This window comes from Hyaloscypha bicolor, assembly GCF_002865645.1.
Source record: "Hyaloscypha bicolor E unplaced genomic scaffold K444scaffold_113, whole genome shotgun sequence".
NCBI lineage: Eukaryota > Fungi > Ascomycota > Leotiomycetes > Helotiales > Hyaloscyphaceae > Hyaloscypha > Hyaloscypha bicolor.
In genome coordinates, this window is record NW_020194615.1 from 182,522 (window position 1) to 194,805 (window position 12,284).

The 12,284-nt window shown below is 49.7% G+C and overlaps 4 protein-coding genes across 4 annotated transcripts; all 4 read left to right on the forward strand.

The window, feature by feature from the left end:
- Positions 1-1,922: 1,922 nt before the first annotated feature.
- Positions 1,923-3,715, forward strand: K444DRAFT_592574 (MFS general substrate transporter; the record flags this gene model as incomplete). Its single annotated transcript, XM_024878248.1, has 4 exons — positions 1,923-2,834; positions 2,886-3,207; positions 3,272-3,414; positions 3,533-3,715. The coding sequence occupies 4 exons, from the start codon at positions 1,923-1,925 to the stop codon at positions 3,713-3,715; spliced, it is 1,560 nt and encodes a 519-aa protein (XP_024734681.1).
- Positions 3,716-4,377: 662 nt separating this feature from the next.
- K444DRAFT_24235 (uncharacterized protein) lies at positions 4,378-5,278 on the forward strand. The gene has a single exon (XM_024871302.1). It carries the CDS (start codon positions 4,590-4,592, stop codon positions 5,166-5,168), a length of 579 nt encoding a protein of 192 aa, XP_024734682.1. The 5' UTR covers positions 4,378-4,589; the 3' UTR covers positions 5,169-5,278.
- K444DRAFT_614727 (uncharacterized protein) lies at positions 5,268-5,986 on the forward strand. The gene is made up of 2 exons (XM_024880585.1): positions 5,268-5,618; positions 5,711-5,986. Exons 1-2 carry the CDS (start codon positions 5,455-5,457, stop codon positions 5,940-5,942), a joined length of 396 nt encoding a protein of 131 aa, XP_024734683.1. The 5' UTR covers positions 5,268-5,454; the 3' UTR covers positions 5,943-5,986.
- Positions 5,987-7,037: 1,051 nt separating this feature from the next.
- Positions 7,038-9,015, forward strand: K444DRAFT_533272 (uncharacterized protein; the record flags this gene model as incomplete). Its single annotated transcript, XM_024875137.1, has 4 exons — positions 7,038-7,562; positions 7,611-8,501; positions 8,549-8,840; positions 8,894-9,015. The coding sequence occupies 4 exons, from the start codon at positions 7,038-7,040 to the stop codon at positions 9,013-9,015; spliced, it is 1,830 nt and encodes a 609-aa protein (XP_024734684.1).
- Between the last annotated feature and the right edge of the window lie 3,269 nt (positions 9,016-12,284).

The following is a 12,284-nucleotide window of genomic DNA, read 5'->3' on the forward strand; positions in this document are numbered from 1 at the left end:
GTTGATTTTCGGTCCAGATCTCGGTGTATCACGACTAACCGGAGGCGCGTGGCCAGCTAGCCAGCTAGCCAGCTTTTGCAGCGCTTACGTCCTAGGCGATCTTAGCCCATTTGGGCCAACGATTGCAGACTGACAGTGAATAAACGGTCGTGAGAGTGGCAGTTTCTGCAACTGTACGGCCTCATATGGGCTCACGTTCCCGTCCTTCAAGAATTGTGTTTTCCCAAGGAGAAGCCCTTAAGGGTTGTCTCAGTAACAGAGCTCACGAACCGCTCGCGGCTTGGGCGAGTGGGTTCCCCTCGCCCACTAAAACCTGGGGTTCCGCGCCCCATAATTCCCGCTGGTCTCACATTTACCCCGCCTGGCCCCGCCTGACCCACCCCTCTCCCCATTCCCCTCTTTCTGCTCACTCTTCTTCCTCTCTCTCTTCTCCATTCTCCCTTCTCTTCTTCTCTTCTTCCATCGACAAACTCCTTTCTGTCAGAACATCTCCACTCCACTCAAACCAAAAACACCAAAAAAATGCCAGGCATAATCCCAACCTACTACCTCGCCCTCTCGGCCGGGAACCTCGCTCTCCTCACCTTCGCATGGGGCAAACTGGCTGCTCCCGCCGCCCCAGCACTCAGAAGACAGAGAGGGCGGTTCGTGAGTTCAGTGCAGAGGATGTCGAGGTTGACGATGGCGAAGGGCCCGTTTCCACAAGGCGGGCATGCTGCTGCGTAGAACTACTGTATGTATGTATCCACCTCGTCATGAACATCCACGGGGGCCGTGCTGACAACATCAGCGAGGGCACCGTGAGCTAGTCGACGGTGACTGAATCTGGGACCGGTACGGCGTTGTTTGAGGGTTGGAATTGAAGGAACTTGGGGCACGTGGATTGTCTTGTGCTAGACACGTAAACGTTAGGCTCATTTGGCGTTCTTGCATTTGCGGCGCCGGGTGGTGGGGTGATTCGTGATGTTTGGGGAGTCTCGTTTGGGGTTTGGGATGCATTGTTTAGATGATAAGACGACACGAAAGAGAGATCAGCATAAGATTGATAGAAAATAAACAGATTTTCTTGTGTAATTTCTATTCATAACTCTTCAGGGTCATTCATCTTCAGAAAGAGCAGGCTGGAGGAGGAGGGGTTGATCACGTGCTACATTTCCCTTTGTTTCATCTCATCTTCCAATCTCGATCCCTCTTCTCTGAACTTCTTAAACTTCCAATCCTACCTGATGTTTCATTCCCCCGAAGCTTTATGGAAGCCAAAAAAAATAATACATATATGAAAGAGTTGCCCCAATGCCGGGGCAATCAAGACGATCGCGCCCCTCACGCAAGTCCGATCCGCACTCACAGATCACCTCAGGTCGCTCCTTATCCAGAAAATGGCCGTCACCATGCAGGCATCCAAATCGCCACTAATAACCCACATCTGGACCCTTGAAGGTCTGCAATTTGGAGATAAATTGAAGGTCTTGACGAATTCACGTCAGGAATCGCGTGCTACAGCAAGCAGTACAGGCTGTCGGCGTCGGGGTGAGTCAGGCCCACAAATGCAGAGTGGATCCATCCAGATCGCCGTTTGCCGTGTCAAATTTTCAACCTCCTCTTCTCTTCTCTTAAGCTTCACACTGTCTGTATCTCATCGCGCCTCATTTTTTTCATTCTGTATCTTGCAAGCTGCATTGATATTTATTTTCAGCTGAAATATCAATATTTATTGGACCGATAGGGAGAGGCTGAGAAGGAATCATGTCCTCCCAAGCAAAATCAGCATCGCCATCAATTGCAAGCGACGAAGACGTCGAGCTCCAAGCATGTTTGACGGAGGATGAATCTGCCCTCTTGCTCTCGGGTCCAGCCGTCGAGGAAGCTTCAATCAAGTCAGGGCCGTCATGGACACCCTCATCTCTCGGGCCAGGATTTATATGGATTCAAGCAGGCTCGTCTCCCACAACCCAGACCACCATCTCCTTCTCATAACTAACGACCCACCAGCAATCTTCTGCAACGTCTTTCTCTCTGGCTTCGATGGGACGATCACAGCTTCTACCTACGCAGTAATCGGTTCAGACTTCAACGCCGCCAACACCGTCTCCTGGATCACGACCTCGTACCTCATCACCACCACCGCGTTCCAGCCCCTCTATGGCCGCTTCTCAGACGTCCTGGGCCGGCGAGTATGTTTCTTCACTGCTACTATCGCGTTCTCCCTTGGATGTCTAGGCTGTGGCCTCGCCCCCAATATTATCTTCCTCAACCTGATGCGGGGCCTCACCGGCCTCGGTGGGGGAGGACTGGTCACAATGGCCACGATCATCAACTCTGATATCATCCCACTACAGAATCGAGGCATGTATCAAGCTTCTCAGAATGGTCTTTTGGGGTTCGGGGCAATTTGTGGTGCGAGTTTGGGAGGAGTCATTGCTGACTCGGTGGGTTGGAGGTGGTGTTTCTTGTGTCAGGTTCCCGTCTCAATGGCGGGTCTCATCGTGGGACATTTTGTTATCAAGAATCCGGCTCCGTCTATGACCGCTGTTAGGACCGGGGAGTCTGGGCAGATGTCGCTTTGGAGACGGATTGATTTCTCTGGGGCCATACTATTGGTGCTGGGTCTGTCTTCTCAGTTGACAGCGCTGAGTCTTGGTGGTAATCAGTACCCGTGGTCTGACACCAGAGTCATTGTCAGCTTTGCCATCAGTGTTGTCATTCTTATCGTCTTCGTCTGGGTGGAGTTGAAAACGGAGGCTTTACCAGTCTTGCCGATGTCGATGCTGAGAGGAAGAGTTGTTATCAGTAACACGGTCAGCAATGTATTGTGTGGAATGTCTGCTTTCGCAGTGAGTTTCCACTTTAAGAACAAGAACCAGACAACACTAACAATGGAACAGTTCCTTTTCACAATTCCACTCTTCTTCCAAGTCGTACTCTCGGAGTCAGCCTCGAAGGCTGGTATCAGACTCATCATTCCCTCGCTCGGAACTCCCGTTGGTGGACTCATAGCAGGCTTCACCATGAGTCGCTGGGGAATGCTCAATCACCTCGTGCGCCTCGGCTGTCTCCTAATGGTAATCGGGAATGGAGTGATGGCAACACTCAACTATCACGACTCGAGCTGGAAATACATCGTCTACCTCTTCCCTGCAAACCTCGGCCAAGGAATTGTCTTCCCAAGCATGCTCTTCACCAACATCGCAGCATTCCAACAATCTCGTAAGTACCAAGCACTCTTGGCATGCTAGAGGGAAAGGTAAAAAGCTTACCAACCATCTTGCAGAACAAGCAGTCTCAACCTCAACGGTCTACCTTTTCCGCTCCATGGGTAGCGTCTGGGGCGTCGCAGCCGCATCAACGATAATTCAGAACGTCCTCTCGTCCAGACTGCCCGGGGCATTGTCCGGAATACCAGATAAATTGAAAGTGATACTCTTCCCTTGCCCCTTCTAGTCTTTCTCTTCCCATTGCCCCATTCTTATCAAATGGAAATTCAGAATTAAGTAAAGAAAGAGATGGCTGACTTAGGAAAATCGCTCAAAAGATCATCACCTCAATCCGCCACTCCATCACCGCGCTCAGCTCCCTCGATCCGGAGGTCCAAGAAATCGCTCATCGCGTGCACTTCGAGGCCTTACAGCTTGTGTTTCTAGCCTCCACTGCATGGGCGCTCATCGCGCTGGTTGCGGCATTTTTCGCAAGAGGGCAGAGGTTGGATCGTCGCTGATTAAAATGGATTTGATTTGGTGATGTGACCTGGTGGTTTTGGTGAGGCCCCTGGGAGATGAGGGGTCGTGGAGGCTGTGCACCTGGGCAGCGGGGCCGGTCAAGGAAGTCTGGCTGGCCCTTTAAGCAACCCCTGGCTTCGGCTTGGAGCGGTTCTGAGCTGGGACTGGGTCTTGTCTAAGGCTGAGGAGACGACTGGATGCAGTTGCTGAGTTCGGCACTGAGGTGATGGCGCGAACTCCCTCGCTGATGAGCCACGAGCACGTTTACCCTAGTGCCTCTTTGCCTCCTTAACCTTATTCATGACCAAACCTTCAATTTGAGCCTAGCAAGTTTCAGCGAATGAGAGCATGAAAAGTCAACACGTTGTACTTGCCCCGCTCCCTCTCATGCGGTACCTATAGCTAAAAGTATACGGGATTATTCCTCCTCCTGATAAGGATAAGCAGTCCTTGTGCCAGTAATCAAGTAATCAAGCAAGAGAGCGCGGCACAGGTGGCGACATCGCCAAGCGTTCGCCACTCCGTCCACAGCTTGTTGTCACATGCACATCCTCCCCCTCACCACTCAGCATCCACCTCTACACTAGCCCCGATCCTCACCCCTCCACCACCAACTAATACTCATTCTATCCCCCCCCCAGTCCAAAGCGCCATCACGAGATTAGTAACGCCACCCCAAAACCTCGTTTATATCCCCAACATAGGAAACCTCAGGTGCTTTAGAGAGTCTCTATTCGCTATCGACCCTTGATGGGGCCCGTGCAGGCGTGGTGTTATCAATATCGTGATCGCGCTTTGGACTGGGGGGGGGATAGTAGCACAGAGGCTTTCTTGAGATAAGGTTTTGGCTGGCCAATAGGCCGCTTGCGCGCGATGCGTTTGCCTTTGCCCGCTATCGTTTCGCCCGCTGACGTTAGCTCAACGTTTGGGAGGGAGTCGTGCACCCATGTACCGATGCATCTGGACGCCTTCATTGGCGGAGAAGGGAGAAAGGGGTGTTTGGCAGAGGAAGGCCCTGGCAGGGTGGGCACGGGCAGTGGCTGGGGGGTCTTTGGTAGTGACGCACCGTGCGTCGGTGGATCCGATCTGCGGGGTCAAAGGCAGGCAGGTCGTGGGTCGTGGTATTGGGAGCTGGGGAACTCTCGTTCTTGGCGGAGAAGACCCAAGTATATAAGCTTGGTCTCTCTGGTCTGGAACTTGGCCCCTTTAGTTTACATACTTTTTAAGATCTCGTTTCCCCCCCTCTTAGAAACCTCAAAGTGTTTTTTTTCTTCCAATTTTCCGAAGAACAAAAGAATAGAGAAGAGGAGAGAAAGGATAGAAAAGATGACATCCAGGACCCCAGCAATCACAATCGTGGAGCCCTCCATTCATGATGGCGACGACTTGAGTACGTTCCGTTCCGCTCCTTGCTTTTGGGACCCTCTGGGAGATCGAGGGAACAATGAATGAATGCAGGAACAGAAAAGCTGACTGGTGACTTTCAGGCCGCATCCCAACGAACGGTTCCGGCTCCCTCTCTGCAATCGACGAGGACCGCGAGCATAAGCAGGACTGGACCGTCACGACCGACGAGAAGGATTCCTGGGCCAACAAGGAGCGACGCAGGAGTTCGGTGTGGGGAAAGTTGGAGTTGGTTCCGTATGTGTCTGAATCTCTCGTTCTCGCTGTTTTTCTCGCTCCATGTATTGATTGCCGCGATGTTGAGTGAGTGGGGCAACGCTGATGCTGGGATGATATGTATAGGTCCGCAACATCCCCGAAAAAGAAGAACTTCATGACCGCTGGTGGTCAACCGAGACGAGGCAGTATCCTGAGTATGTGGGAGGGGGGAAAGGATAAGGATGGACGGGATATCCTGGCGCATGATGATCATAGCGATGAGGAAGAGGAGAGTGTTGGGTACGTTCTGCCTTTTTTACTTTATTGTACTTTCTGACAGTTTTGGGGAAAACGGGGGGAAATATCATAGACAGGGCTAACGACAGAGACAGGTCTCCAATGAGTAATGAAGAGGAACAGGGGAAGGCGAGCCTGGAGAGGGAACGCAGGGGCAGCATCTTGAGCATTTGGAGGAAGGGGAAGGATGAGCATGGCAATCATGCTATTGTTCATGACGATGAGGAATACTCGCAGGCGGATCGTCTTCCGAGTCGGACCAGCTCGGATAGTGCAAGTCGACCTAAACAGCGGGAGGAGTTGCCGACCAGTAGTTTCTTTGTTTGATGGGATGTTTTGTTGTATTGTCGTTTTTGAATTGATGGGATGGGTTATTGCGGGTTCCGGGGTTCTGATACCAATTTGAAAGGAGAAGGAAAGAAGGGCTGTACGATCTAGGTAGCAAAACCAACGTTGATGCCTGCACTTGACTTCTGTTCTTCGCTGCCGATCTGTTAAATTTGAAGAAGCCTGACCATGAATTAATAACTATCCGCATTACTGACTCTAAGACGCTCTGGAAGCCAAGAGCAGAGTTCAACGTCCTCAACGATGATGAACATTGGTATCCTGTGGGATTGTGTCCAATGCTCAATAAAGTGTAGAACCGTCGTTCCGAGTCAGACCTTCTAGCGTTCGCCTACCGACTCGACTCCAGAACCAAGGAACATAATCATCAAGTTTGACGGAACATGGCTCCTAGTAAAAGAGTGCAAGCAGGCCACCAGGGCTTCAAGGCTTCAGAGTCCCAATTCTCGAACGTAGGTGATCACGTGATCAACCCCGCACTTCTATGGGATTTCTCTCCGCTTAGAAGTGGGGGGCGTAGCTATTTAAGGAAAGATATAAAGATTTTGGTGATTGAGAAAGATGGATCTAGATAGTTGAGGGTTCGACAACAATGGGGAAGTGGAGCAACGAGATGGGCACTTGCCGTTCTCCTTAACCTCGGCTAGCAGACTCGAATGATCTGGGCACTGTCATGGTGGGAATCGTGAAAACACAGGAGAAGAATGGAAATCTGAAGTGTAGTCATGCAGAAATTTGTCAGGGGTGTTTGAAAGGAAATTTTGACCCTAAAATTAAAGAAGAAAGTGCGTGAAGTGATGTGAAGTGTGTGCGACCCCAGGCGAAAAGTTGGATTCGCCCCTGAAACTCGAATCAGGCGAGACTCCGCCCAGAAACATCCGATCTCACTGCAATCTCTGCACACAAGCATTGGACCCCATCGCAAATTCCCACAGTTGGCTTTGAAAAGCCACTTAACATATACAATCAACGATGATGTCAACCCACGTATAACGTCTAATCCGGGCAATTTTACTAGCAAGAATGGATCTGAATCATCTGATGTCAGGCGGAATCCCCGTTTCCATGCCAAACATGGAGCAGCACACCCACAACCACGTCGACGTCTTCATCTGCGGCAGCGGCTCCGCCGGACTCTGTGCCGCGACCTGGCTCGCACGCTACGGCCTCACCTGCAAGATCGTGGACTGGCGACCGGGTCCACTGGAAGTTGGGCAAGCCGACGGCGTACAGTGTCGCACAGTGGAAGTCTTCGACAGCTTCGGGATTGCGGAGGAGCTTTTACGAGAAGCGTACCACGTTCTTGAAGTTACCTTCTGGTCGGATGATGGCGAGGGAGGTATTGTGAGGAGTAGTAGGGCGCCAGATAGAGAAGAGGGTGTTTCTCACATGCCGCACGTGATTCTGAATCAGGCGAGGATCAATGGGTTGTTACTTGGGGCGATGAATAAGTTTAATGGGCAGGTTGTGGATTACGATTATGCTGTTAAGAGTGTTGAGGTGGATAGCAAGGCAGCGAGTGATCCGGATGCGTATTGTGTTACTGTCACTACTGCAAAGCATGGGAATGAGGAGGTATTCAAGGCCAAATATGTGTTGGTAAATTACCACACCCGCTTTTCCAAAGTATGTTCTAATAGTTGGCAGGGATGTGATGGTGCCCATAGCGCTGTACGGAAATCACTTGGGTTCAAAATGATCGGAGATAGTACCGATTCAGTCTGGGGAGTTATGGACGTCTACCCAAGAACCAACTTCCCAGACATCAGACGAAAAGCCGCATTACAATCTCAAGCCGGGAGTCTCCTCATAATTCCCCGTGAGGGAGGATCTCTCGTCCGGTTATATATCGAGCTCCCATCCGGAACGACTGCCAAAGACGTCAAGCTCGAAGACCTGCAAGCCTCAGCCCGCAAGATCTTCCATCCCTATGAGACGGAAATCGCAGAAACCTACTGGTGGTCCGCCTACTCGATCGGCCAACGCCTTGCCGACCACTTCTCAAAAGACAATCGCGTCTTCCTCACCGGCGACGCATGCCATACTCACTCCCCGAAAGCAGGACAGGGTATGAACGTGTCTTTACAAGACGGGTACAATATCGGATGGAAGCTGGCATCCATCCTCAAAGGCCAAGCAAAACCAGATCTCTTGAAGACTTACAATCTTGAACGAGAGAAAGTCGCAGCTGATCTCATTGAATTTGATCGCGGCTTTGCGAAAGCTTTTGCGTCGAAGTCTGTCAAAGATGGTGTGAATGAGAAGAAGTTTAGTGAGTTGTTTGTTCAAGCTGGACGGTATACGGCGGGTTTGACGTCTAGATATGGCGATTCGTTGATTACGAGGGCGGAATGGAGTACGCAGAGTCTCGCTTCGAATTTGACTGTCGGGATGAGGTTCCCAAGTACGCAAGTTGTGAGGCATTGTGATGCCAAAGCGATGCAGCTGGTCAAGGCGCTGCCTGCGGATGGTCGGTGGAGAATCGTTGTTTTTGCGGGAGATATTCGGGATGGTCTTGCTGCTGAGAGACTAAACAAGGTACGTCCAATTATTACCTGCGTTTGCGTGACTGACAATATTCCCAGCTTGCGATTTACCTCTCATCCGTGAAAAGTCCCGTCAGCAAATACACCCCGGCAGGAGCCGATGTCGACAGCTTCATCGAAGCCATTTTAGTTATATCCGGCAAACGAATACAGATAGAGCAAGACCAAATACCTAATTATTTCTGGCCAGTGACTGGCAAATATCGGATGAGAGATATCCACAAAACGTTTATTGATGATGAGAGCTACAACAATGGTCACGGGAAAGCGTATGAATTTTATGGAGTAGACCCGAAAGCCGGCGCACTTGCCATTGTGCGCCCGGATCAATGTGAGTCAATGTCCTCAAACGAATGATTGAATACGGAACTGATAATTGTGAAGATGTTTCACTTGTTACAGGAATCGATGAACTTGAGTTGATCGGACAGTTCTTCGACTGGTTTGCGGTGGGGAGGCCAAGGTCGGATCAGTTTGATCTGGAGGATATCGTGAAAATGGGATGAAAAATTTAGATGGTCTGATGAAGGAGAGTTTTTGAGACAAGCTCAAAACAGCCGTGAAGTGTGAGCTGGTGTATGTGGAAGGCATTTTCAACCCATCTTGTTGGTGGAAACGTAAATATTTCTTAAAAAGTGCCAGCTATCCGCCCATTGCTAAAGTTTTGAATTTAGTGAATTCACTAAACATAAACCACATCTTCGACCCCCGTCCTTTGACTTGAGACTTGCCTTAAGAATTTGGTCCGCCAGAAGGCTCTTCCGAGCTCTCGGGACGGACGTACGACCAGAGGCACGTTGCTATCACGGCTCGGGCAAACAATTCGCACTATTCGTGGCCAGACGCTTTTGAACTCTCAAGAGGCCTCAAGCAATTGATTTTTACTCTTCAGATAATGCATTCTGAGCCTTTGTTTGTGAAGAAATACTTCTCCCATCATCCCAGCCTACCTTGAGTCTAAGATACTTCCCAAAGAAACCATCCACCGACTTATATCCCATCAGATACCCATCCTTGACATGCTCACCCTCCAAATCAGCTCTAGCAGCCATAAACCCATGCCTCCGACCCCACTCCCACTCCCTTCGCATCCCACTTCCAAGTTAAAGAGAAACGACCTTCCCGCCCCAGCACAGCGTGAAAAATTCCTCATTCATCGACTCCGTAATTCTCACTGACCTCAGCAACAAACCCAGAGATTTCCGCAACCGCCACTAGAGGAGAAGCCGTAGCCTCGAAGACACTGCTTGATTTTTCGCTGGCCCGTCAATTGGGTCAGGCTGGCAGAGTGTGTGATTCATAATCCACATGACCCGCAGGTTGGTGATATGGCAGTATTGGAGAGTCTGAATCCAGAGGTGAGGACTTTGGCTTTGCTGCAGACAACGAGGGAGTCCACGTACCTCAGGTGGGGGAAGGCGAATCTGGAGCGGGAGATAAAAGAGATCACTATTTACACCCAAATTCCATCCAGCCCGGAAAGTTCACACATTTCTCGTTACGAGGTAGTTAAAATTTTTTGCAGTGACGTTAGTTCATTGCAATCTACTCGTTAGCGAACGCCCCCTGAATTTGCCGAGTTTTCAGGGGTCGTTCTCGCTAATCGCGAGGCATAGCGGGTGCAGGATAGACTCATCACTACTTGCTCCCTACTTTATCGTTCTTGCAATTAAACTGATGCTCCTAGAAGACATCACTTATATGTGATAAAAGCCCCTTAAATATCTCCTTGGCTGTGTATCAAAGTAAAGAGGGTGGAAGCATCGACTTGGACGCCTGTACGCAGATCATATGTCGCCGTGCTGTTGCCATAGAGGCTTTTACACTTAAAAGTTTAAGAGCAAGGTTTGCACGTGTATTCGCTATAGCAACACCCGTCTCCGACATATAGTTGCACGTACAGGCGTCCAAGCCGATGCTTCCACCCTCTTTACTACCAAACTTTGTACAATTTCCACCGTGTAAACTGCCCACACATGTCTTGAACTATTTAAGGCAACTAACGAAGCATGGTACTGCTCACGTATCACGAGCACAAATCAATTTAAAATTTCTCTCAAATTCCTTTCCTTTGTGTTCGATTTCGTGTAACGTGTTACGTGTATGTTAGAAACTGCAAAGCAAGCGAGATCTAAGTCAAACTCATTTCCTCCCCACATCTTATCAGACGCCACATTTCCCCAATGAGTCGCCAGAATGTCCGTTTTGTGCGGAGAACGTCACGGTAAGAAAATAGGGCATTTTAATCTGGGATAAAAGTTGTCGAGTCGAAAATCTTCTGGTCAACTAATAATAAGATTCTTGAGCGGTTTGAACTGGGGATATTTTGATCAATTGCTGCATATGGCCTCGGGGTTTATTAGGAATTTAGGCTCATAATCAAGTTTTCAAACAATTGGAAATCAACTGAGTGGCATTTTAAGGATAAGAAGGTGTCGATCAACACCGTTACGCCAGATGTCGGCGACTATTGTATTCGTGTCTCTCATTCTGCGACACAACGAAGGGGCTCACTCCGGAAGTCCAGATCTGAATCTCCCATCGATACACTTTTATCTATTTTCCGTGAGTTGTCTTAGAAAAGGAACACGCGGGGTTCTTCCTTTTATATTCAATGAATAAAAAGATGGTCCCGCCAAGCCGACGCTTGAAAGGCTCCCTCTCTTCTCGACAACGTTCATTTTGCAGAATCATTGAGCCGTACTACAGCTTTCTCACCCACATTCAATAAGTTGTACTCAACCCGGCCCCTGTCAGTATGTTGTAGTCGAAATTTCTCGATGCGCTATTTCTGCGTCTCTGCAAGTACTTGATGCAGACGCCGCAAGTACAAATTCTCTTCAAGACGTTGTGTGTACCCTCCAAATCGTTCTCTCAAGGCTCCAAAGGTAGAATTAACACCCCAATAGGACCCTCCTCAATCCGGGTACTTAACCACAATATCAACCCGCCACCAAGTCAAACTCTATTTCGTGGAAGAACACTTACAACAATGCGAAGGTGTTCTACGCCAAACCTCTGGTTTACACCCCACCTGGATCTGCACACGAGTCGGTGATCACTGCCTCCAACCAGAACAATATTCGAGTCCTTGGCGGCGTGACTGGTACTCTCGCTAAATCTCGAACATTGGCTCCGCCCTTCCAAGCAGTTGACAGCAGCGGTGGAGATATTCCAAATGCCATCGAGATCGCCGGGACCCCAATCATCGTAAGTGCTCCGATGGCCAACTTTGGAGTTAATCCAACAAGCGGAGTCATCTATGTCATGAATGTCGATAATCTTGGTAGATTTAAGAACGGTCCATTCATAAAGATACCCCAAGGTTTATATCGTTGCTAATTTGATGCAAGACCTGGTAACACGGATGCTGGTAAGTGGCTTCCAAGCAGGGGCTTTCAGCCTTGCTAACTTTCGGATAGTAATCCAGACGATCAGCCAGACCAACTCTTTGTCCAGCGGGATCTGAAGTTATCCCTTGGAAGGCGGATACATATAGTGAGGACTCATACAATTTCTCTATGCACACTCACCAATCAATACTTCTCAAGTATCAATCCCAGCGGCGATTCCTTATACGCATACAAATTCACCGGAGGGAAATTCACCTTGGCTGGCAAGTCGGAATTTACCTTGGCCGGAAAGAGCGTCCCAACCATTAGGAGTGCCAATGGCCAAGTACCGGAGTTGTCTGGCTTGCTGATGTTGATCATGGGTTGGTTGCGTACAAGGCTGTGCCAGTTGGGGGTACTTTGCAGCCCATGACCGTTCCTGT

Coding starts and splice junctions, on each gene's coding strand:
- K444DRAFT_24235 (XM_024871302.1), top strand. CDS start 4,590: ATGCGTTTGCCTTTGCCCGCTATCGTTTCGCCCGCTGACGTTAGCTCA.
- K444DRAFT_614727 (XM_024880585.1), top strand. CDS start 5,455: ATGTATAGGTCCGCAACATCCCCGAAAAAGAAGAACTTCATGACCGCT. Junction 5,619..5,710: donor GAGGAAGAGGAGAGTGTTGG/GTACGTTCTGCC, acceptor CGACAGAGACAG/GTCTCCAATGAGTAATGAAG.